The following is a 25,545-nucleotide window of genomic DNA, read 5'->3' on the forward strand; positions in this document are numbered from 1 at the left end:
AGCTTCGGTTGTAAGGATTAAAGGAGATACTATAAGTCCAGCTTCCATTAGAGTCTGGCCTGCAGCTTATGCTTAACACATTGATGTTGCTGATCCTCAGAGACCAGTCCAGTTCCTTTACGCAGGTCTCCATCTGGCTTCACAGAACTGACCTAGGCACTGCCTACACATGCCTCTTGTCTCTGATGGTCTCCTTTCTCCTGTCCATTTATCCAAATTCTGAGATTGGTCTCAGAGCCCAGCTCACTTCTAGCTTTTCCTGCACTTTTCTCTTTTCCCATCAGGCCACATTAATCTCCATAGTTAGAGAATGTTCAACTGAACTGTGCACATGAGTTGAAACAAGAGTCATTTGCTTTTTCTTTTCAAATAGGATATAAGGTTATTTTTCTATAATTCTTTTGAATGATCTCAGAAAAGTTTCTACTTATTGATTTGTAGGTAGACAAAGTTCTTAAAATTCTAGGTGGCTCTCCAGAGTCCCATGACTCTCTTGGCCATGCTTCTTTATGAATTAATTACAGGCCCTTTGCAAACTCTAGTTTGTCATTATGTGCACTGCCTGCATTTGCCATGCTTCTGTGCCTCTCCTTCACAGAATTCAGATAACCTTCATGCCCTGCTCTTCTGTTCATCTTTTAGTTAGGCCTTATCTTCTTGCTGGTTGAATCAAAAACTTTGTATACTTGAAGCCAATTGGTTTTCCTGAATTGTCTGTTGAGACCTCAAAGATTTGGACTCCTTTGCTTAACTTGGACATTAAGATAATTTTGAAGAAGCTTATATAGGTACTATACATAGCCATATGGTCCTAGGTGGCTGTGGAAAGGGGCAATTGGGAAAACAGGCATCAAGAAGATGGTCCTGGGGGCTCAGTGGTAGAGCACCCGCTTTGCACGTGTGAGGCACTGGGTTCGATCCTCAGCACCACATAAATAATAAAGATATTGTGTCCAACTACAACTAAAATAATATTTAAAAAAAGAAGATGGTCCTGTACATTATGAAGTTTCTGGCAACTTTACTTTTTTGGCTTGTGTGCAGCAAAGGAGACCTAGGCTATTATTGCATGTCCAGTGATTATTTCTTGGTAAGAATCACATTTGTAAAAGGAAAGAGGATTGGTGTTCTTTGTAAACAGTGGGAAGTCAAGCAAGTAAAGGGTATCTAATGGAAGTTTATGGATTTAACTTACAAAATTGAACTAAGGGTAGCCAGCCCAGCCATGGGAAGAGAAAGGGTTCAGACCTGGTAGATGGATTTCTAGAATCTCAGTGACAGGGACTTATCCTCCTGGGGTTTCCCCATTAGATGATCCAGTGCTAATAGCTTTCCATTCCTGATCAAATTTCAACTTCCAGGGAGAAGTCACTAATGCACACAGCTTAGGCCTGTGTTTACTGTTGCACATGAAATAATGAAGGGCTTATTCCTAAATGGAAGGAAAGGAAATTGGTGTCAGAAAAAAGTGGGTTGGAGACAAAAAGTACTGGGCACATAAAATCAGTGTTGGGTGACTTAGGGGCATGGGAAGAATCTATAACTAATGAAAGAAAAGAATTAGGAACTAATTTTAAACAAACTGAAAAAAAAAGTCTGATGTACCTCATGAACCTTGATTGCAACAAAGGTATATAGGAAGACACAGGCTGCTCTGACTTGACTCTCAGACTGACCCTGGACTAGATACTGTTCACCTTGTGCCAAGTCCACATCAGCCAGGACAAGGAAGGCTGGAGAGTATAGTGAAATGCAGAGAAATGGGATTGGATGACTTCAGAAAGACTGAGAGTGACCAGACTGCGTGGTCCTGTGTGGGTTCTGAATTTATCTAAGTCCAGAGGGAAATTATTGGAGGTTATGAAAAGGGTAATGATGTGCTCAGATTGACTTTTTTTTTTAAAAAAGCCACACTGGGTACTCTCTGGTACTTGAGAGACATCTTATAAACTAATAGGTCATCCATATGGGAGATGATGCTGGCAATAAAGATGGTGAGTGAAGAATATAGGCTCAGGACTCTCTCCTTTTGGGAGAGAAAGAAAAGTTTTAATAGGGAACAGGTAGCATTTAGGTTATATCAGTACCTACTCAAATCCTAGGTGCTTTTCTTTTTAAAGTTCTTTCATTTTTAGAGCTAGTCTGACTCATACTTTAAAAGTTATAGTGTTCAAAGTCTGAGCACAGCTGTAATATCACAGTGCCAGTACAATAAGTATTTATACCTATGCAACCAGTATTCATCTGTGATCCTCTGTACCCTTCATTACAGCTGCCCCTGAAATTATTTGTGCAATTGGTTTATTTTGTCTTTCCCTGGCTGTCAGCTCCAGAAACACAGGGATTGGGTCTGCTTTGTCATGTTGCTTACTGTCTTACTCCAGCTTTCTCCTGAAAGCAGATCTTGGGAGGGAGGAGGACCTAGATAATAGGGAAGGTAGAAGAGCCCACACAGGTGTGTAGCTTAGTAGGTCACCACTCTGGTGCCCCTCTGAGGAGCCCCTCATTTACACTCTGAAATTTGGAGCTGTGCATTCCTCATTCCACAGACAGTGGCCTCCAGACAGTCGGCTGTAACACACAGGGTTGAAGAGCAAGCTGTGCCTTGCAAAAAAAAAAAAAAAAAAGAGGCAGAAAAGGGAGACTTGGCTGGTGCTTGAGGGGAGTTGAAGCAAATGATCAGAACTGTTCACAGAGCTGAAGCATCAGCTACAACCCCTCGGTCTCCTGGGCTACATGCTGCCTGGGACAGGGAGCAGGTATCTGATAATTACTTATTAATTAATGCAGTGAATGAGGCAATGCAAGCACAGTGCTTTGTGGTCTGCTCAACAAACCAGGAGCTGCTATATTGTTGCTACTAATAATGCATTACTGGGGCCTCTGCCCTCACTTCGTCCTAAATACAATCTGGCTGGATCCCAGTGTCCTCAATATCCCATCCCGGTCTTCCTTTCTGGTTCACAGGATGTTTTCATCCACCCCCATGACTATTCTGCTATCTTCCTTCTGCCAGTTCTGATCCTGATTCACTGTTTCCCTATTTTCCAGGCATTGGCATTGATCCTGCCTATTTCTGGCTACGTTGGCCCACCAAAGTGAGGAGAGGTACCTATTCCAGGGAAGCTCGTATTTGGGGTTTCTCTTAGTGTCCCCAGGGTCACAGTCTTTCCCTCTCTGGTTATGTATCCCCTTTGAGGCCAGGCCAGAAATACCTAATCATTCCTGCACTCCAGCAAGTCCCTCACCTATGCCCTTGAGCCACTGGTCTCCTCCCAGGGTGTTGCACTTGAACTTTAGGATAAAGAATTTTAGGATAAAAATTCCCAATTAAAATCCCCTGGGGTGCTTCTTAACTACACCTTGCCATTCTGCTCCTCTGGAAATTCTGATTCAGTAAGTCTGGATTTGGGCCCAGGAATTTCTGTTTTAATAGTACTGGTTGATTCTAATCTCTAGAGAAGTGTAAGGTGGGAGGTATGGGTGGGTTGAGGCTTGGGCCCAATTTACTAGGAGTGTGTGCAACTGGGAATTGGTCTGTTTCTACCTGTGACCTTTGTCCCCTCTACAGGAATTTTCAGACCTGGACAAGTGGATATGAGTTGGACAGTCAGTTCATGATTATTTATTCTAGTTTCTTTTCTGTTAGTGGTGGTCTCTGGGAATAATTTCAGACTCTGTGCCTCAGTTTTAGAATCTGAAGTTTGCTGTCCAATATTTGACCTCAGTCATTTAGCACAGAAAATTGATTCTTAAAAGAAAATGCCTTCAGTGTGGTTTAGACTCCCAGAAAATGGCACTTTATATTAACTGGTATTGAGGGTTGTTATTGTTTCTAATAATATTACTGGAATTTATTGGCATCTTCTCTGTGTCTGCATATAGACCAATTGTTTTTATATAAAGAATGTTTTGCACAGACGGTTGTCCTCTTGGGATATACCTTTTGTTTTCAAAAGAGTTTCAGGAAGCAGCAGTCGTACAGCCAGCCAGCAGTCATCCGGGTATACATTAGTATATCCCCAGTGTTGCTTTCTAATACAGAAGCTTAAATTAATGCAGTGGATTATCTTAAATCTGAAGAAGTGATCTGAGGTTGGCACTTTTCCGTCCTAAGGCTGTGTTTCTACACGAAGCATTCAAGTCACTTGTTAAACGTTAGTAGGTGTTCTTAGGGGAAGAAATGTATTTGCTTAGGGGAGCATGCTGCCAGGGTAGGAAGGAGCATGATTTGTGTTGCAGTCATTGTGCACACTCAAGGCTGTGCTGGAATTGGTAGCTGCACATAACCCCGTGATGAGTACTTCAGTAACAAACAGTTGAGGGCCCACCATATGTCCTAGGCCAGAGTAGGCACTAAAAAGAAAGTGCTAAATAAGACTTATATGGTTCCTGCCTCATTGAGCTTACTGTCATTAGAAAGAGTCAATTAAATATGTGATTAGAAACCAAGAAATAATTTTCTACTTCTACATGGCTGAAGTAGAAAATCATAATACAAGAATATATAAAGAATATATAAAAATGAGACCCACTTAGGAGCTACCTGGTATTTAAAGGATAAATTATTTTATTAGAAGAGACAGTTGCCTGGGAAGAGCTTTATGGACACAGGGACAGTCCATCTGGAGACATAAGCTTTGAAGAAGCATGGTGCATCCAAGGAACTGAAACAATGTCATTGTAGCCAGAGCCCAGAGAGGGAGTGAGGCACAGGGTGTGGTTGAAGAGGTGGGCAGGAGCCAAATCCTTCAGAATATCATCAGGTATTTTAAGAAATGTACTCTTTATTTTAAATGTTGTACACTAAGGGTAGTGACAAAATCTCAAATGGGAAACAGTTTGGGGAGGGCAGATGGGAAGATGGGAAATAAGGAACTTTGTCACTAGGTAGTGCAGATGAGAGGTGGAACAGATGCAAAAGTTATTTGGGTTACAAAAGTAATGAACTGGCTGTTGGACTTGAAGGAGAGGAATGTTTCAGATAACTCTCAAGTGTCTTCCATGAACTAGATGGCAATCTTTTCACTGAGAAAGGGAACGTGTTTCTCTATTAACTTAATTATAAAATGTTGATATAAATATAAATATAAAATCTTAAGCTAAAATGTGGCTTTTTCACAAAATACTGTATTCTGTGGTTTGATGTTGTTCTCGGCTAAGAAAAATACTATAATGCTTAGTTGGCTTGGCTGTTTTGAATTCCATTACTTGTCCAAAGAGAGATCCACTGCAGGATGACCCCGACTCAGCACATACTAGAGGGTTCTGGAAAAATAGAAACATGAACAATTTTTAGAAAAGTTGCACTTCAAGAGGCTGTCCACAAGTCTGTAGTCACAGAATCCAGGGAGAACTCTTTAATATCAGAACAAAATTAAGTTCTGTATTTCTCAGTTGAAAAGTTTTTATTTTGAATGATATAGTGGTAGTAGCAATGGTAGTGTGTATGGTGGCGATGGTGGTGGTGGTGCTGGTGGAGGTGGTGGTAGTGGCGGCGATGGTGCTGTTGGTGATGGTGTTTGCAGTACTAGTGGTGATAATGACAATGGTGTTGGTGATGGTGATGGCATTATGGGTGATGGTGATGGCATTGTGGATGATGCTGATGGTGGCAACTTTGGTGTGTATGATGGCAGGCTTGAAGGTAATGAGGGTGGTGATTGGAGCCGTGATGCACTCATTACTACCAAGGACTGCGGTTGGGCTCTGAGAAGCAGACTAAATTTCCCATTACTGAAGCCTGGGCTAGAAGGCAAGATTATAATAGAGTGGCAGATTACTGACTCACTTACTCATCTTTGCCCCCTCCAGAAGTGAAATTGGATATAGATGTGCTAATCACTTCGCTTTTATTGTTGTGGGTGGAAGGAGGCAGAAGAATTTGGGGGTGGGGTGTTTCAGCGTGATAGTTTGTGAGTAGGCTCTCTTCCTGGCAGGATTGTGCATGGCTTGAGCAATATCTTTAAAAATATTAAAAGAGGATTTGAGACGGCTACTGTACTATTTCTCCTCTTCTCACTGCTGTACTTTACCAGGTGGGAAGGTTCCTTTTTCCTCTTCTGCCATGACCTTTATCTTTTTTAATCCACTGTTTTTGATCTCATTGTCTCTGGATGACTTACACTTCATGGAAGCATGAGCTTGGACAGTCCTTCTGCAGGTCCTGTGTTCCCTGCTTTCTATTCCTCTATAAAACCTAGCATTTGGTGCATTATAGATTATTCTGTTTTATTTCTTTATATTCTCTCTTCTCCCATTGGAATAAACATTCCACAAGGACAGACTGCTTTGTCTATGTTTTTATTTCCAACACTAGAATAGTACCTGACATAGTCAGGGCTTAACACATATTTTTTGAATGAAGTTTTTTAACTGTCCTTTTACCTGTTAAGTCAAATAGATGTACTAATACATATGGTTACCATGGACATTACTATGTACATTATTATGTACGTAGACTGTCTGGCCTACCCAGCTTGGCATAGTAAGGGCTGGTGAAGGGTTAGGAGCCTCTTCATGCTCCCTGTCTTAGCATTTTTCTCTGCTGCAACCAAAAGACCTGACAAGAACAAGGTACAGGAGGGACAGTTTATTTGGGACTCATGGTTATAGAGGTCTCAGTATAATTGGCCAACTCCATTGTTCTGGGCCTGAGGTGAGACAGAACATCATAGGTGGAAGAAAGTAGTTAAGGACATGGAGACAAGGGAGCAGAGAGAGTGTTCCTCATGGAAGACAAGATATAAACCCCAAGGGCATGCCCCCTTTGACCCACGTCCTCCAATCACTCTACCTGCCTATAGTTTCCTCCCAGTTAATTCATATCAGTGGATGATCCACTGATTAGGTTTAGGCTCTCGTAGTTCAAGAATTTCACCACTGAACTTTCTTGAATTGTCTCACACATGAAATTTTTGGGGACACCTTGTATCTAAACTATAGCACTCCCATTTCTTATAACTTCCTTCGCTGGTATTTAGAACACTGATTCCAGTTAACTTCTTGCCTCCTTAGAGATGCTTCTGTATTTTCTTCATAGCTTGTCTCTCTTGTTTTCTAAATGGCCTTGATTTCTTCTCTCCTTCAGCTTATTAACCAGACTTTAATCTCATTAATGAAATATACCATTAATTATAATTATGATCATTCTAATATGGAATTCTTATGGTTATGGAATTCATGTGTTATTTTCTATTGCTGTTAGCTATATTAAATGTATTATTCACCAACTATCCTTAACATCATGAAAGCCCATGAGGTAGCTATCATTATCTTCATTTTACAGGTGAGGAAACTGAGACTCCAAGAGGTATATACACCAGGAGTACAGACCTAGTAAGCAATAGATTAGAACTCATTCTTGGGTTTATTTTTTTTTCTGTTTATCTATTCATCTAAAATGGTATTTGTACTGGCAATGCACCATATGCGGGGCACAAAGCTAGGCTCTGTCTACACAGTGAGGAAAAAATTGGTATAGGACCTGACCATGTGACCTCACCTGGGGTCACAGTGATCATTGTCATCATCACTTGTGCTCTGCTGATCACTGTCATCATCACTTGTGCTCTGCTGAACACATGAGACATGAGCGGGTGCCCCCATGCTCATGTCTTATGTGAACCCTGACCAGCTGTTTTTACTTCTCTATTTCAGCCTTATCTCAACTTTGAATATCTAAATCTGAATTTATTACCTCTCTTTCTCTCTCCAAATTATATATTTTTCTAATATTACATTATTAAAAAAATCACCTCTCATTTTTCTTGCCACATAGGCTCACAACTTTGGAATCATTTTGATCCTCCCATCTCTTCATTTCATATTTTGAATTCATTCCCAAAGCCTCTTGGTTGCTTTATCTTTGAAAAATGTCTTTTACTAGCCTCTACCTCTCGAATTCCTCTCTAGTGTTCTAACATCATGTCCCATGCTTGTATTCACTAGAATATCCTCAAGGCTATGTGTTCATTAGTTTTATCCTTTAAGATTCCATTAGATTTTAAGATTCCTTAAGGCACAGACTCTGCTTCTTTTCATTGTTGTTATATTATTTCTCCAACAAAGAGAAAGGTTTATCTCTGTCCCTAGTACCAGGCATGTACCAATAGACATTCAGATGATTAGTAAATTAAAGTACTTCGATGTTTCAGACTATGGTTATCAAACTTGTTTTGGAGGTTTATGTAATGGTTAGGAGTTTTATGTGAGATTATGTGGTACTATACAAAGGCTGTTCTCTGCATCTCCATAACATACACTGCATTTTTTTTGCACAGTAGATTTCTTCCCGCCTCCATTCGTGTTTGCCATTTCTTTTGCCATCTCCTGTCACTCATCAACAGGGAGCTGAGTCCAAAGCCCCATAAAAATTTATGTTTGAAAGGTGTAAACTGGGAAATATTCCCCCTATTCAGAAACAGCTCTTCCATTTTTCGGGTGCTACCATAACTCTTATAAACATTGTTTGAGAACCACTGGCCAGTCATTGGTCTGCTGATTGTATAAGTGTGGAAGGCATCAGGCTATTTTTTTTTTTAACCATATCCTTATTTTTCTCACTTGAAGCAAATTGCTTGAATCAGGTATGGTGGGTGCATGCCATGGTGGGGCTTATAGCTACTTGGGAGTCTAAGGAAGAAGGGTGCAGACCTGCCTGGGCAACATAGCAAGACCCCATCTCCCTGTCCAAAAAATAAGTAAATAAATAAAGTATACAGTTAACAACACCAGTAGCCTGAAAGAATTCTCATTCTTAAGAACATTTGAGGTTGAGCTTATGGCATTTCTAAATGCACATTTCTAAGTGACACTTAGAAATCATTAATCCTATTGACCATTCAGAGAAGAAATATTCTTTAAGATTCAAATTGGGGCAGAATAATAGCAAGAATTAATTACATCCCCAAATAAATCTTTTTTATAAATAACTTACTGACTAAATCTCTTATTCATTAAGATAGCTGGCCTTTTTTTATAAGGATAATAACTATAATGTAATGTTTATTATATAATGTCTTGCATACTGCTGCAGAAAAAAACTTGAATGCTGTGTAACAGATGCTGTTGGGACTTAGAATTTGCCAAATCATGATTTGGACCTAAGCATCTGTCAGCACTATCAGCAGTAAGACTTTTTTTTTTCTTTTCTTTTTTTAAACTAAAGAAAATTGACTCAAAGTGATATGGTTTCCTTTAAGTCCTTTTTCTTGTACTGGAAATTATGTAGTGACAAAATCCAGCTTTACCATGTAAGCTAACACTGTAACATTTATTGTGTAGATTAGAAGATAAGATTTCTAAAAATCTGACTTTAGTGAATAAATAGTATCTTTCGTAGCAACTGTATCAGATAATATTCATTCACTCAAAAATTATTAAACTTCTACCATGTATTGAGGATTTAGCAGTGTATAAAATGAACATAATTAATGCTTTCTTGTACATTTTAGTGCAGAAGTGCCAATAAACACATAATTTCAGATAATAAGACACACCAAGAATAAAATGTACGGGACAGTACTAGGGCGTGAGGAGGAGGGCTGCTTCTGATTAGGGAGGTCAGGAGGTGTTCTTTGGGAGGTGATATGTGAGCTGAGCTAATGCTTAGGTGATGAGGAGAGTCAATTGTGTTCAGACCTTGCGGGAGAGCAGCCTGGGCCCAGAGACGGCAAGTACAGAAGTTTGAACAGCAGACAAGTACTATGTGTTCAAGAAACAGAAAGCTAGGGTGCCTGGGGTGTGTGGACAAGGATGAGACTGGTAGGAGACGGTGTTAGAAAGGCCCCACCAAACACAATAATGTGTCCCAGTTCATTTTCAGGAGTCTAGATTTTATTCTCTAGTCAGGGGACCTCACTAAGGGATTTTAACAGAGGTATTGTCAGATCTATAGCTACCAGCTTCAACTGTGCATTGTTGAAAGGTTTCTTTTAAATGGACATAATTTTCTTTGTATCTTACAGAATAGACCAGAGGGCTACCAATTGGCCAAAGGATGCTTTTGAAACTCAGCAGGACTTAAATGAGGTAAGTGCAATTGTTTCTGGTCATATGAACATGAATTAAACGATCATGAAATTTACTGTTATTTTTTTGACAGTAGTAGAAATTCTTTCTGATTAAAACTATAAGTATTTTTGCTCTTTAGTAAACTTGTCGTGCTTATACTCCATTGTTCAGTTGGAATGCTTTTCCTTGCTATGGTGCAAACACATTCAAAATGTTATTTTAGAGATTGTTCACCATGTCTTGTACCTGACACCAGTCCAGTAGTCATTTTATCATACACTTTTCACATTTGCTTTAGGTTGTATAGCTATGCCTGTGGTTTGCAAATTAACATTTGTAACATTTTTTCTTAATTTTATTTATCTGCATCTCTGTTTTTCCCATTGGCCTTTGCATTCTCAGATATAATTGTGCTTATTCTTTATTCACTAAGCCTCATGTAGACTGGTGTTTGCAATATGGTCTTCTGAGTAAGTATGCTTTGAGAAAAAAGCCATGTTTCCTAATCCAGATAGTTTTCCACTGAACTGGACATCACAACGGTAGCTTATTCTAGATTGTTTTGCAATATAGAATTGAATTCTAATGATGGAAATCAATATAATTATGATGATTACTTTTATGAATTCCTTGGCTTAAAACATTGGTTTGGAATACCCAGTCTGATTTTTTTTGTCTTCATTAAATCAGAGCAGAAGATGGTATGTGGTATGTCTAATGGATTATAGAAAATAAAATAAAAAAAACTTGACACTCAGATGCCTAGATGAGAAATGATGGACTTCAGACAAATTGTTTATTTGACATTTTGAAGGCACAAGGGCTGTGCCCCTCAACACTCCCATAAAAAGCATTAAACTAAATGTAGGTGTTTTCCAGTAAAACTTGGCAAAAATGAATAGTCAAAAGTGAACTAGCTATTTGGTTAAGCCAAGTAAAATAGCTAAAGTTGTGAAAAAATGTCTTAAAGGTAACAGAATAGTGTGAGTTATTTTTCTGTATTCACAAAGATAGCCCTTAAATTTCACACCCTTACTTATGGTAACAAAAAAGTGGAAAAAGTCTCAAAAGAAAAGAGGCAAGAGCTTGAAGCATGTGTGCAGCTCTCTGCCCCACTGGGAACAACCACAATGCTAGCTGTAAAGAAGCAGTGATTTCATTTTAACATAGGTGACTAGAAAAATTAGGTGATTGTAACAGTAGATTCATGATAACTTTCAAGTATTTGGAAGAAATTGATTTTTTAAGCTGGAAACCCGTGAGAATGCTAGGAGTATTTGAGCATTCCTAAATCACAGTTGTGAAAAGCTTTACTTAAAAAATCTGCTTTTCTGTATTCCTTCACTGTATCCAATTTGCAAATGATCTGAAATGTGTGTATTCCTGTGACATCATATGGGCTCAAGAGCACTGAATGGAAATGCGCATTCTAAAGGGCAGGCTGTGCTGTATTTTGAATGTGACTGCCTCCAGGCAAAGGTTGTGCTAAAGATCAGTTGAACATAGAGAGCGTGTGCTCCATCCAGATAGTTTTTGTTCCAGTCAGGGTGTAAACTGTATGTACTAGCCCATATTCTTTTATGCAGCTTCTGTTGTGACCACAATTTGGGGTACTGAAAGAGACCTTAGAGAAACGGGAAGTGGGGCAGCATGAGTAGAAAAGAAGTCTCAGGGGAGCGTCAGTAGGGTCACATTCATTGATTTAAAACAATCTATAGAATGGAAATCTAAAATGTGTCCTCGGCATTTCTCAAACTTAATGAATACCACACTCTGTTTTTTCTTTTTTGGTACCGAGGATTGAACTCAGGGGTGCTTAACTGTTGAACCAGATCCCCAACCTTTTTTTTATATTTTATTTAGAAACAGGGTCTCACTGAGTTGCTGAGGCTGGCTTTGAACTCAGGAGCCTCCTGGCTTAGCAACCCAAGCCTCTGGGATTAAGGTGTGCACCACCACACCAAGCAAAGACTTCACTCATATGGAAGAACTGCCTAATAATAGTTTTTAGGTGATAGAGTCCGATGGAACATGGATGGGAAGCTTTGCTTTGTTATTTTTAATGGAAATAGAAAATATATAAGGGCAAGTGCATAGATAATAAACATGTAGGTAGATGAATTCTTAGGAAATGAGTAACCAATACCTAGATCTAGACAGAGAACACCACCAGCATCATGGATATCTCTAATTCTTTCAAGTTACTACTCCACTTTGAGAATAATTATTATTCAGATTTTTTTGCCTATTTTTGAGTCTTTTACATATGAATTGCATAAAATCTTTTGCATGCTTGACTACATTTGTTCAATGTTATATTTGTGAGACTTATCCATGTTTTGCATGGGGTTGTAGTTTCCATTTGCCTTGAGGTAACCAATTGCATTGTTTATTCCTATTTTTTTAAACTATTATGATCAGGTGTTATTTATTGTAATCTCATTATGAACTGTTTTCTTTTTAAATTTTTTTTAATTTTTAATTTTAATTTTAATTTTTTAAAAAAATAAATGACAGTGGAATGCATTACAATTCTTATTACACTTATACAGCATAAAGTTGTATATAAAGTATGTTGACACCAATTTGTGTCTTCATACATGTACTTTGGATAATGATGTCTATCATATTCCACCATCATTGCTAATCCCCTGCTCCCTCCCTTTCTCTCCCACCCCTCTGCCCTATCTAGAATTCATCTATTCCTCCCATGCTCCCCCTCCCTACCCCACTATGAGTCAGCCTCCTTATATCAGAAAACATTCGTCATTTGGTTTTTTGGGATTGGCTAGCTTCACTTAGCATGGTATTCTCCAACTCTATCTATTTACCTGCACATGCCATGATTTTATTCTCTTTTATTGATGAGTAAAATTCCATCATGTATATATGCCACATTTTTTAATCCATTCATCCACTGAAGGGTATCTAGGTTGGCTCCACAGTTTAGCTATTGTGAATTGAGCTGCTATGAACACTGATGTGGCTGCATTATGATAGTATACTGATTCTTTAAGTCCTTTGGATATAGATCGAGGAGTGGAATAGCTGGGTCAAATGATGGTTCTATTCCAAATTTTCTAAGGAATCTCCATACTGCTTTCCAGATTGCTGGTGGGACTGCAAATTGGTGCAACCAATCTATGAGTGTGGCTTTTCCCCCACATCCTTGCCAACACTTATTGTTGTTTGTATTCTTGATAATTACCATTCTGAGTGGCTTGAGATTAAATCTTAGAGTAGTTTTGATTTGCATTTCTCTAATTACTAGACATGTTGGGCATTTTTTATCTATTTATTGATTGATCATATATCTTGTTCTGAGAAGTATCTGTTCAGTTTCTTAGGCCATTTATTGATTGGGTTGTTTGTATTTTTAGTGTTAAGTTTTTTGATTTCTTCACATATCATGGAGATTAGTGCTCTATCTGATGTGCGTGTGGCAAAAATTAGCCCCCAAAATGTAGACTCTCTCTTCACCTCATTGATTGTTTCTTTTGTTGAGAAGAAGTTTTTTAGTTTGAATCCATTCCATTTATTAATTCTTGATTTTATTTCTTGTGCTTTAGGAGTCTTGTTATAGAATTCAGGAGTTGATCTGACATGATGAACATTTGGGCCTACTTTTTCCTCTATTAGGCTCAGGGTCTCTGGTCTAATTCCTAGATCATTGATCTACTTTGAGTTTTGTGCATGGTGAGAAATAGGGGTTTATTTTCGTTTTGCTGCATATGGATTTCCAGTTCTCCCAGCACCATTTGTTGAAGAGGCTATCTTTTCTCCAATGTATGTTTTTGGCTCCTTGGTCTAGAGATACAAGAGATATCTTATCTATGGGATTTCCCATCTATGGGATAACTCTATTTATGTGGGCTTGTCTCTGTGTCTTCTATTCTATACCATTGGTCTACATGTCTATTTTGGTGCCAATACCATGCTGTTTTGTTACTACAGCTTTGTAATTTTGTTTAAGGTCTAGTATTGTGATGCCTCCTGCTTCACTCTTCTTACTAAAGATTGCTTTGGCTATTCTGGGTCTCTTATTTTTCCAAAGGAATTTCATGATTGCTTTTTCTATTCTATAAGGAATGATGCTGGGATTTTAATTGAAATCACATTGAGTCTGTATAGCACTTTGGGTAGTATGACCATTTGACAATATTAATTTTGTCTATCCAAGAGTGCAGGAGATCTTTTCATATTCTGAGGACTTCTTTGATTTCTTTCTTTAGTGTTCTGTAGTCTTCATTGTAGAGGTCTTTCACCTCTTTTGTTAAGTTGATTCCCAAGTATTTTGTTTTGTCTTATTTTTTTGAGGCTATTGTGAATGGGGTAGTTTTCCTAATTTCTTTTTCAGAGGATTCATCACTGATATATAGAAAAGCATTTGATTTATAGGTATTGATTTTATATCGTGCTACTTTGCTGAATTTATTTATTAATTCTAGAAGTTTTCTGATGGAGTTTTTTTTATCCTGTTAGTGTAGAATTATGTCGTCAGCAAATGATAGTTTGAGTTCTTCTTTTCCTATTCATATCCTTTTAATTTCTTTCATCTGTCTAATTGCTGTGGCTAGAGTTTCAAGTATTATGTTGAATAGAAATGCTGAAGGAGGGAATCCCTGCCTTGTTCCAGTTTTTAGATGGAATGCTTCCAATTTTTCTCCATTTAGAATGATGTTGGCCTTGGGTTTAACATAGATAGCTTTTACAATGTTGAGGTATGTTCCTACTATTCCTAGTTTTTCTAGTATTTTGAACATGAAGGGGTGGTGTATTTTGTCAAGTGCTTTCTCTGCATCAATTGGTATAATCATATGATTTTTTAAGTCTATTGATGTGATGAATTATATTTTTTTGAACCAACCTTCCATCCCTGGAATAAACCCACTCAATCTGGTGCACTATATTTTTATGTTTTTGTATATAATTTGCCAGAAATTTATTGAGAATTTTTACATCAATGTTCATGAGGGATATTGATTTAAAATTTTCTTTCCTTGATGTGTCTCTACTTGGTTTTGGTATCAGGATGGTACTAGCCTCATAGAATTAGTTTGGAAGGGTTCCCTCCTCTTCTATTTCTTGGAATAATTTGAGAAGTACTGGTATTAATTCTTCTTTGTAAATCTTGTAGAACTCAGCTGTGAATCTGTCTGGTCCCAGGATTTTCTTGATTGGTAGGCTTTTGATGGTGTCTTCTTCCTTATTTGAAATTGATCTGTTTAAATTGTGCATGTCCCCTTGAATCAGTTTGGGTTGATCATATGCCTCTAGAAATTTGTTGATGTCTTTGAGGTGTTCTATTTTACTGGAGTAGAAATTTTCAAAATAGTTTCTAATTGTTTTCTATTGTTTTTCAATAGTGTCTATTGTGATATTTTCTTTTTCATCACAAATTTTATTAATTTGAGTTTTCTCTCTCCTTCTCTTTGTAGGGTGGCTAAGGGTTTATCAATTTTATTTTATTTTCAAAGTACCACCTTTTTGTTTTGTCAAATTTTTGAAATGTACCGTTTCAATTTCATTGATTTCTGCCCTGATTTTAATTATTTCCTGTCTTCCGATACTTTTAGTGTTGGTTTGTTCTTTTTCTAGGGCTTTGAGATGTAATGTCAGGTTGTTTATTTGTTGGCCATTTTTTCTTTTAATGAATTGCTTAATGCAATCAACTTTCCTCTTAGCACTGCCTTCATAGTGTCCCATAGAATTTTGATAATTTATTTTGGAGTTCTCATTTATCTCCAAGAATTTTTTTTTATCTCCACCATGATGTCTTCTGTTATCCACACATCATTAAGTAGCATGTTGTCTGGTCTCCAGGTGTTGGAGTAGCTTCTAGTTTTTATTTTATCATTGATTTCTAATTTCATTTCATTATGGTCAGATAGAATGCAAGGTAGTATCTCTGTTTTTTTTTTTAATTTGCAAAGATTTGCTCAATGGCATAACATATGGTCTATTTTGGAGAAGGATCTATCTGCTACTAAGAAGAAAGTGTATTCACTAGTTGATGGATAGAATATTCTATATAGGTCTTATATATAAGTCCAAATTATTGATTGTATTATTGAGCTCTGTAGTTTAATTGTTTAGTTTTGGTTTGGAAGATCTATCCATTGGTGAGAGAGGTATATTTAAAGTCACCCAGTATTATTGTATTGTGTTCTATTTGGTTCATGTAGTTGAGAAGGGTTTGTTTGATATACATAGATGCCCCATTGTTTGGTACATAGATATTTATGTTTGTTATGTCTAAAGAAAAAAATAAAATAACCAGTTTCTTTTGTCTCATAAGAAGATGATCCACAAGTGTTTTCGTATGCTTCCGTCTATGAAATATCATATAAATAAATCATATATAAATAATAACACTAATGATACTAGATTTGCCCCTTATACTTTAACTTCTACTATTGGAATTTCTTGATCCATTTGCTCTGCTACAAGTAAATGGGGCATACCTGTGCACTGTTTTGGGGACTGGTCCTCCACCTGAGGTTTCTTATGCCCATCATGGTGATTTATGGTATGTCCTCTTTTTATGTGTTTTTCATATCTTCTTGGTGGGTTGAAAAGCTTCCTAACTTCTTGTTTCCACTTAGCAGAAATATACATCGAGTCTTGTCAATATCGCTTTTCTTCTACTAGTCTAGAGTTCTCAGTTTTTGACTTGGGTCTCGTGATAGGATTTGCATCTTCATTTCTGCACATGTATGTGTGTGTTTGTCTGTGGTATTGGAATTTGTTTTTTAAAAAGCAATTAAATCCTCCTCCTACGATTCACCTGAGCCATCTGTCTTTCTAAGATATCTGGTGATTTTATTTGTTGGGGTTCTCCTGAATCCTGTATTAGACTGGACAATGGTAAATTTCTCATCCACCTTAATCCTTGGTCTTTAGTTATTCCACCACATCCATATAATTGGTAAGCATTCAATTCAGTAGATCCAAAAACTGCTTGAAAGATAAACTGAGGAAAAATGACTGTTTTCTCTGTTTGTACCTAGATTCCATTCTTGACTTCAGTTCTAATTAAGAGAAATTACAGATATATAAACAAACTTCTTGATCTCCCTTTCCATAAGCAAACATGCCTAATTGGACCCTTGAATCAATTCCTGACTACACAGCACACATCACATCAACTCAGTTTACATTTGTAAAATTGGGGAAGAGGTTATGGATTGGGTTAACTCCAAGAACCCCTTCAGATTTAATACTTCTTGATTCTACTCCCTTTTTTATTTTCTCAGTTTTTGTAGAATTTAGTCATATGTTCCCATCTGGGAAGGGATGAGTCACATTGTCCCAGAGTTACTCATAATAAGGCCACCTCAAGTTCAGCCCTATGAAGGCCTAGTTGAGGGAAGTGAATAGTAAATAGGGCTATAAAAGCTACCTGTGCTTACATAATTATTTATCAATGGGGAAGGGCAGGTCACATTCACATTTTCATAAATGAAGAATTGGGAGTAATTTAGGATTTGAAAAAAACTCTGGGTCAATTTGAGCTTTCTCTCTGATTCTGCATTATATTTGCTCAACTTTTATGTTATCCTATAAAAAGAGATGATCACCTCAGAAGTGTCCCTGGTCTCTGTGATCAGGTTCCTGTGCTCATTTTTTTTAATCTCATAGATACTATGAAAGGTATTCTTCACTTAACTTTGGAATAAAGCAAGTGTCAGCTGGAGAAGAGTTTGTTTCCATGTCACATTTAAAAAAAATTATTTCTTTATACAAATTTGTTATACATGACAGCAGAATGCATTCCAGTTCATAGTATACATATAGAGCTTTGGTTGTACACCAAATAGAGTCACACCATTCGTGTCTTCATACATATACTTAGGGTAAAGATGTCCATCTCATTCCACCATCTTTCCTACTCTCATGCCCCCTCCCTTTCCTTTCCTCCCCTTTTTTCCTATCTAAAGTTCCCCCATTCCTTCCATGCTTCCCCCCCCCCCACCATTATGGATCAGCATCCACATATCAGAGAAAACATTTGGTCTTTGGTTCTTTGGGATTGTCTTAGTTAGCATGATATTCTCCAGCTCCATCTATTTACCTGCAAATGTCATGATTTTATTCTCTTTTAATGCTGAGTAATATTCCATTTTTTGTGTAAAATTTCAGGATGCTAAATATAAGATTATTCATTAGCCAACAAGTCTCTGAAGAGAAGTTTGTCTTTGCTGCTCTTACATGGGTTCCTTATTTACCACCCCTTTTGAGGCTTGTTAGCTGGCATGGACCAATACTATATTTTATCTTCTCCAGGTATACAAAGTTGGTTTATAAATCTGGAGAAAAATGTTTTTCCATGGCATAATGGACTTACCCAAGAGAGATGTGTCAAATACAGTAAAGCAGATGCTTAGTTTTGGAATGGAAAAGTGAATAAACTCTGCATTAGTTTTTGCCTGACAATAAACCTTTCACCTTTACTGGTGATGATTCTAGAGTAGCCAATACTTAAAATGTCCTGGAGGGAAACACTTTTAGGTACATATATTGTCATTCTGTGTCTCCAGAATAAAACTGTGATGATACTAGCTGCCTATTTCCCCACATATGGTTCCCATGAGTTTAGAAGTCTGAGGTAACTGATCTTAAGAACATAGAAGACACCAGAACTTTAATGTAATTAGAAGGACAGAATAAGCTCTCTTCCAGGGTATGATAAGAAGAGATGGAAGAAATGGGGTTTAGTTCACAGCAACCTGCTGAGGTAGCTAAGACATATTTAGTACCATTGATATTGAGGAATTATGTGACCAGATATTAGCATAGACATCAATGTGGATGTTAAAGAAACTAAATATGGAAGGGGGCTACAGGTAGAGATTAAGAAACCAATCTAGATAGAAGTTACTGTGTTGTATACATCCAGGTCATAGAAAACAAGAGGATGGTATTGTCTTTTTTAGGGAAGGAGAAATTTATTTTCTGTGTAGTTCATTGCACTGGGAATGAGAGCCAGGACTCTCATTGTGACAGTTGGCTACAGGACATCCTTGTTGACACTGACAGCAAAAGTTGGCTAAAATTAAATGAATCATAGGACACTGTTCTAGCTGAGAAAGACGCCTTGGTAAGAGAATAAGGTTACTTTATCTCAACTGAAATTAGTGGACTCAACAGCTAGGGTCAAAGGGTAATGGTAATAACCTAGCCTTCCCACTCTTCCTTTTGCCTCACTCTGTGAAGTAGAGAGGATGAAAGGAATGGTTTGTGCAAGTGAAGATAAACTACAAATGATAAAAGTGAAGAAAATTCTAGTCACACTTACCCTTCTTGAAAAAAGCTGACAGTCACATGAGCTATGCTACTTCACCTTGTTGTCACAAGTTTGATACCATGTTTTGCTCCTTTTCTGAATGCCTTAGCTCTTGAATGGGAAGACTATTAGTGTAACTTTATTTTGAGGACTTCATTGTGGGTAGTTTTTTGAGCTTAGAGAATAGAGTTTAAACATTTTGCGTGTTAATGACCTTGCAGGATATCCTAGAGATATATCATAGTTTTATGGCTGCTTTGAAGTTTGATTTTATCAAAAATAGCTGGGAGACTTCCAGGTTTGTGTGTGTAATCCTCACTCAGTGTTTGGTGAAAAGCATACATAGAGAAGATGCTTATAGTCAGAGTGTGCTGGGCAATATTTTCATTGAGCTTCTACCATAAAGGGGCAAAACTGTTAGGAATTTTCAGAAATGGCCTATGTTATAAAAAGCAAAAGTAATAAGTTACTGGCATGATACAAATACTTAATGACCTAATATTAATAGCCATCTTAAATTGTAATCTTACTACTTCTCATACAAAGGCAGCATCTGTTTGTGTTTGAGTATGAAAGAGATTATTTTTCACCAAATATGAAATGTTAATCTTTCTTTCATAAAATACTGTTACCTTTTATTTGTTAATTATGCAGGCACAATAGCTCAACATCAGCCTCAATATTAGATATCTTCTTCCTCTTAAAACTGTGAAGAATCTTTTTAATATTTTTGTTAAAAGTAGAATAATTTACACATTTATAGTTTCCTATTTGAGTCTTTATATATGTGTCTGTATGTGTGTGTCTCCATGAGGAAGATGAGGTTGTCTTATTATTATCATTTGTAGTTTATCATAGAGATACGTTTTCATCAAGCCATAGCAGACCTCAAAATGATAATCACCTCTCAGTATACTGGAGGTATTTTTTTCAGAACACCCTACAGATCCCCAAATCCGTCCTATAAAATGGAATAGTATTTGTAAGTTATGCACATACTCCTGCATACTATAAATCATGTCTAGATTACTTATAATCAGCTAATACAAAGTGAATACTATTTAAATATTCTTATACTGCACTGCTAATATAACAAAAACAATTCTGTACCTGTTCAGTCTAGACACAATATTTTTTAAACTTTTCTATTTGCAGTTGGATGTGAAAACCAAAAAATATGAAGAATTGGATGTACTCAGTGTTTTGATTGAAATGTCTCTCTCCCTAAAAATTATTTGAGTTTTGGGAAAATTGTCTATCACGTCTTCTCTAGCCCTTTGACAGTCCCAACTTGGCTGAATATTATTATTTCTATAAGAATAGACAGCTGGTTTTTTTTTTTTTTTGCTTTTATTGCTTTTTTTTAATGCCTACATAGTCTATAGGATTGGACCTTAGTTCAGGATTGAGTTTTTATTGTTGGTGTTGGTTTTTTTTTATTGGCACACACTTTAAAGTTTGGCATTGGAATAGGCTCCAAGCATGTGTAGAACCAGGGATTAAATACTTGTTGTAGAGATCCATCTCTATCTCTGGGCTCTTTTTCCTTAAATTGGAAAGTTAGCCTCTCTCTAGCCACTATATTGGAGGTTAGCCCCTTTCTAGTGACACATTATTCTTCAGGTAATTCTAGCATATATGTTTTCAATTGCTGTGTAACAAATTATCAAAAGTTTAGTAGCTTTAACTACCCACTTACTGGCTCACAGTTATGTACATAAAAATCTGGGTGCCCTCAACCATGTTCTCTGCTTAGAGTCTCACAAAATTGAAATCAAGGCATTGTCTCAGATGGTTTCTTATCTGTAGATTCTGGAGAAGGGTCCACATCCAAGCTCATTCTAGTGGTTTCTTGTAATTGTAGGACTGTGTCTGCTGTCCCCTAGCTGCTTATCAGCTGGGTTACTCTCAACTTTCAAAGGTGGCCACATTTTTACTCACAAGGCTACCTTCACCTTTGAGCCAGCCACAGTACACTAAAGCCTTCTCTTGTTTTGAATCTCTTTGATGTCGTCTTCTGCTACCAGTTAGAAAAACTCCACTTTTTAAAGAGCTCATCTTATTGGGCCAGGCTCACTCAAATAATCTCTGTATTGGGTCAAATGTTTAGGGATTAATTAGTTTTTCAAAATCCCTCAGAATGGTACCTAGAATAGTGTTTGATTGAATAACCAGGTATAGGAATCTTGGGAGCCATTTTTGGATCCTGCCTACCACACAGTGGAATCAGAAACTGTCCATTTTAGTTCTAAAACTAAAGCATTCTAAAAGTTTCATACTTGAGTCTCATTTGTCTAGCTTGGGGCCTTTGTCCTTTCCTGAACTACTCACCATGAGCTTGGGGTTTATATTAAGATTATTGCTAGACATGGGCCATATTTTCCATTTTGAAACTGGGAATCCTGTTCACAGAAGATGAGTAATTGGATGCTGATCCCTGGTAACATGATCTCCAGGTTAATTTTCCTCTCTGCTGGACCACTGCAGGATGCCACTTGGCATTTTCTGGTATTGTTTTTGAAGTTGAGATAAAGTAACCTTATTCCCTTACCAAGGTGTCTTTCTCAGCTAGAACAGTGTCCTATGATTCATTTAATTTTAGCCAACTTTTGCTGTCAGTGTCAACAAGGATGTCCTGTAGCCAACAGTCATGATGAGAGTCCTGGCTCTCATTCCCAGTGCAATGAACTACACAGAAAATAAATTCTTAACTGCTTCCGGGCCTGCTTTATTCTGCCCCATCATTCAGAAGCAACTGTCCACTGACTTCTCGTTTCCAGGGGAACCGGGTCTGTAGTCCTCACCCCCAGGAGATTCGTTAGAGAGGTATTGGCAGAAAAGGTGGCAGCCGTGCCAACTGCTGCCCATATTCTTCCTTGCCTGAGAATTAAGTTGGAGAAACATGTCAGGTATTGGGTTGAGCAGAAAATATGTGGAAAGACTTGCCATAGCCAATACACCTGTGTTTATCTTCTTCTTGCCATTACCCATCTACCCAACTCCCCTATGACTTTGTCCCAGGGACCCCTGCTTACTTTTCTGCCTGCATCTTGGTCATTTCTCTTGTTTCTCATTCTTTTATTTATTCTTCTTTGTGCTATGGATTTCCTGCTCTCTCACTGGAAGATGGAAAAGTCTCTGTCCAGTTTCGTGGCCCTCAGGGGTCAGCCTATGTTGCAGTTTTCATGACTTTGCAGCAGAAGAATAAACATAAGAATAAAGAGATTTTAAGTTTTCTTTTTTTCCATTCTGTGATGAAATGACCAGGAGAGATTTGGTTTGTTTTCCAACAGGCTCTCACTTGGTGACGTATTTTTCCATATATTTATTGATGTACTATAACTATAAATAATAGTGGGATTCATTGTTACATATTCATTTATGCACACAATGTAATAGTATAATTTGGCCACTATTATTCCCCAGAATTTTCCCTTTCCCTCTTCTCCCTCTCCCTAATCCTTTGCCTCTACTCTACTGATCTACTGAACTCCCTTAAATTTTCTTGAAGGATTCTCACCCTGCCTTTCTTTTCCTCTTTTCTCTCTAGTTTCCACATATGAGAGAAAAAATACAAAACTTGACCTTGTGAGTTTGGTTTATTTCACTTAATATAATTTCTTGAGTTCCATCCCTTCTCCTGGTAATGATATAATTTCACTTTTTTGTAGCTGAGTTGAACTCCATTGTGTATATATGCCCCATTTTCTCTATCATTTCACCCATTGAGGGTCATGTAGGCTGCTTCCCTCATTTGGCTATTGTGAATTATACTGCTATAACCTTGGATATACATGCATTACTGTATCATGTTGACTTTAATTCTTTAGGATAAATATCAAGGAGTGGTATAGGTGGGTCATACGATAGTTCCAGTTCTTAGTCTTTTGGGGAACCTACATACTGATTTCTATAGTGATTTTATTGTTTAACAACTCTAATTTTTTACATCCTCTCCAGGATTTATTGTTTTTATTCTTGATGGCTGCCATTTTAACTGGAGTGAGAAAATCTCAGTGTTATTTTGATTTGCTTCCCTAATCGCTAAAGTTGTTGAACATTTCACTTGGTGTGAGATATAAAGTTGACACATACATATACCACTTTCTCCAGTCCCATTAACTTTAAAAAAATATTACTGCTGGTCCCAAGACCAAATTTTGCCTGAGAGCTGTAACCTTTTGGATGTCTTGTCTTTTTTTTTCCAATTTATTTCTTACATACATGACAATAGTGGAGTGCATTTCATTCATAATTATCCATTCATAGCACATTTTTTTATAACTCTGTATATTCACTCCAAATTATGCCATTATACATGAGCTCTCTTACTTTGTTTTCATACAATTCTTAATACAGCTTTATACCACAATTTATCATATCTTTGAGGGTGTATTTTCTAATAAGCAATTATTTTAGCAGTAATTTATCATATCTTTGAGGGTGTATTTTCTAATAAGCAATTATTTTAGCAGTATATTTTGACACAGAAGTGGGGTACATGGTTGCAATAGAATGAGCTTTGTCATTCCCATTTTCCAGAGTTGTATAGGGACACATGTCAACTTCAAACTATACTACAGAGCAATAGTAACAAAAACAGCATGGTACTGGTACCAAAACAGGCGGGTGGACCAATGGTACAGAATAGAGGACACAGAAACCAATCCACAAAACTACAACTATCTTATATTTGATAAAGGGGCTAAAAGCATGCAATGGAGGAAGGATAGCATCTTCAACAAATGGTTCTGGGAAAACTGGAAATCCATATGCAACAAAATGAAACTGAATCCCTTTCTTTCGCCATGCACAAAAGTGAATTCAAAATGGATCAAGGAGCTTGATATCAAATCAGAGACACGCCATCTGATAGAAGAAAAAGTTGGCTATGATCTACATACCGTGGGGTCGGGCTCCAAATTCCTCAATAGGACACCCATAGCACAAAAGTTAATAACTAGAATCAACAAATGGGACTTACTCAAACTAAAAAGTTTTTTTCTCAGCAAAAGAAACAATAAGAGAGGTAAATAGGGAGCCTACATCCTGGGAACAAATCTTTATTCCTCACACTTCAGATAGAGCCCTAATATCCAGAGTATACAAAGAACTCAAAAAATTAGACAATAAGAGAACAAACAACCCAATCAACAAATGGGCCAAGGACCTGAACAGACACTTCTCAGAGGAGGACATACAGTCAATCAACAAGTACATGAAAAAATGCTCACCATCTCTAGCTGTCAGAGAAATGCAAATCAAAACCACCCTAAGATACCATCTCACTCCAGTAAGATTGGCAGCCATTATGAAGTCAAACAACAACAAGTGCTGGCGAGGATGTGGGGAAAAGGGTACACTTGTACATTGCTGGTGGGACTGCAAATTGGTGCAGCCAATTTGGAAAGCAGTATGGAGATTTCTTGGAAAGCTGGGAATGGAGCCACCATTTGACCCAGCTATTCCCCTTCTCGGTCTATTCCCTAAAGACCTAAAAAGAGCATGCTACAGGGACACTGCTACATCGATGTTCATAGCAGCTCAATTCACAATAGCAAGACTGTGGAACCAACCTAGATGCCCTTCAATAGACGAATGGATAAAAAAAATGTGGCATTTATACACAATGGAGTATTACTCTGCATTAAAAAATGACAAAATCATAGAATTTACAGGGAAATGGATGGCATTAGAGCAGATTATGCTAAGTGAAGCTAGCCAATCCCTAAAAAACAAATGCCAAATGTCTTCTTTGATATAAGGAGAGTAACTAAGAACAGAGTAGGGACGAAGAGCATGAGAAGAAGATTAACATTAAACAGGGATGAGAGGTGGGAGGGAAAGGGAGAGAGAAGGGAAATTGCATGGAAATGGAAGGAGACCCTCAGGGTTATACAAAAGAACATACAAGAGGAAGTGAGGGGAAAGGGAAAAATAATGCAAGGGGGAGAAATGAATGACAGTAGAGGGGGTAGAGAGAGAAGAGGGGAGGGGAGGGGAGGGGGGATAGTAGAGGATAGGAAAGGCAGCAGAACACAACAGACACTAGTATGGCAATATGTAAATCAATGGATGTGTAACTGATGTGATTCTGCAATCTGTATATGGGGTAAAAATGGGAGTTCATAACCCACTTGAATCAAAGTGTGAAATATGATATATCAAGAACTATGTAATGTTTTGAACAACCAACAATAAAAAATTAAAAAAAAATTCTGGACTTACTATTCCTAGAGTCTGTC

At 37.5% G+C, this 25,545-nt stretch overlaps 1 protein-coding gene across 6 annotated transcripts in view; it reads left to right on the forward strand.

Moving 5' to 3' along the window:
* Fam13c (family with sequence similarity 13 member C) overlaps positions 1-25,545 on the forward strand; it is a 117,305-nt gene that overhangs the window by 52,299 nt on the left and 39,461 nt on the right. For all 6 annotated transcript variants that reach the window (XM_058578033.1, XM_046419768.2, XM_046419766.2 and 3 more), the window contains one exon: positions 9,969-10,032. In XM_058578033.1, the coding sequence (XP_058434016.1) occupies positions 9,969-10,032 (64 nt within the window). The remainder of the gene's footprint in view (positions 1-9,968; positions 10,033-25,545) is intronic.

Source organism: Marmota monax, unplaced genomic scaffold (genome assembly GCF_021218885.2).
Source record: "Marmota monax isolate L192 unplaced genomic scaffold, Marmota_monax_Labrador192_F-V1.1 WCK01_AAM20220418_F8-fsc00019, whole genome shotgun sequence".
In the NCBI taxonomy this organism is placed as follows: Eukaryota; Metazoa; Chordata; class Mammalia; order Rodentia; family Sciuridae; genus Marmota; species Marmota monax.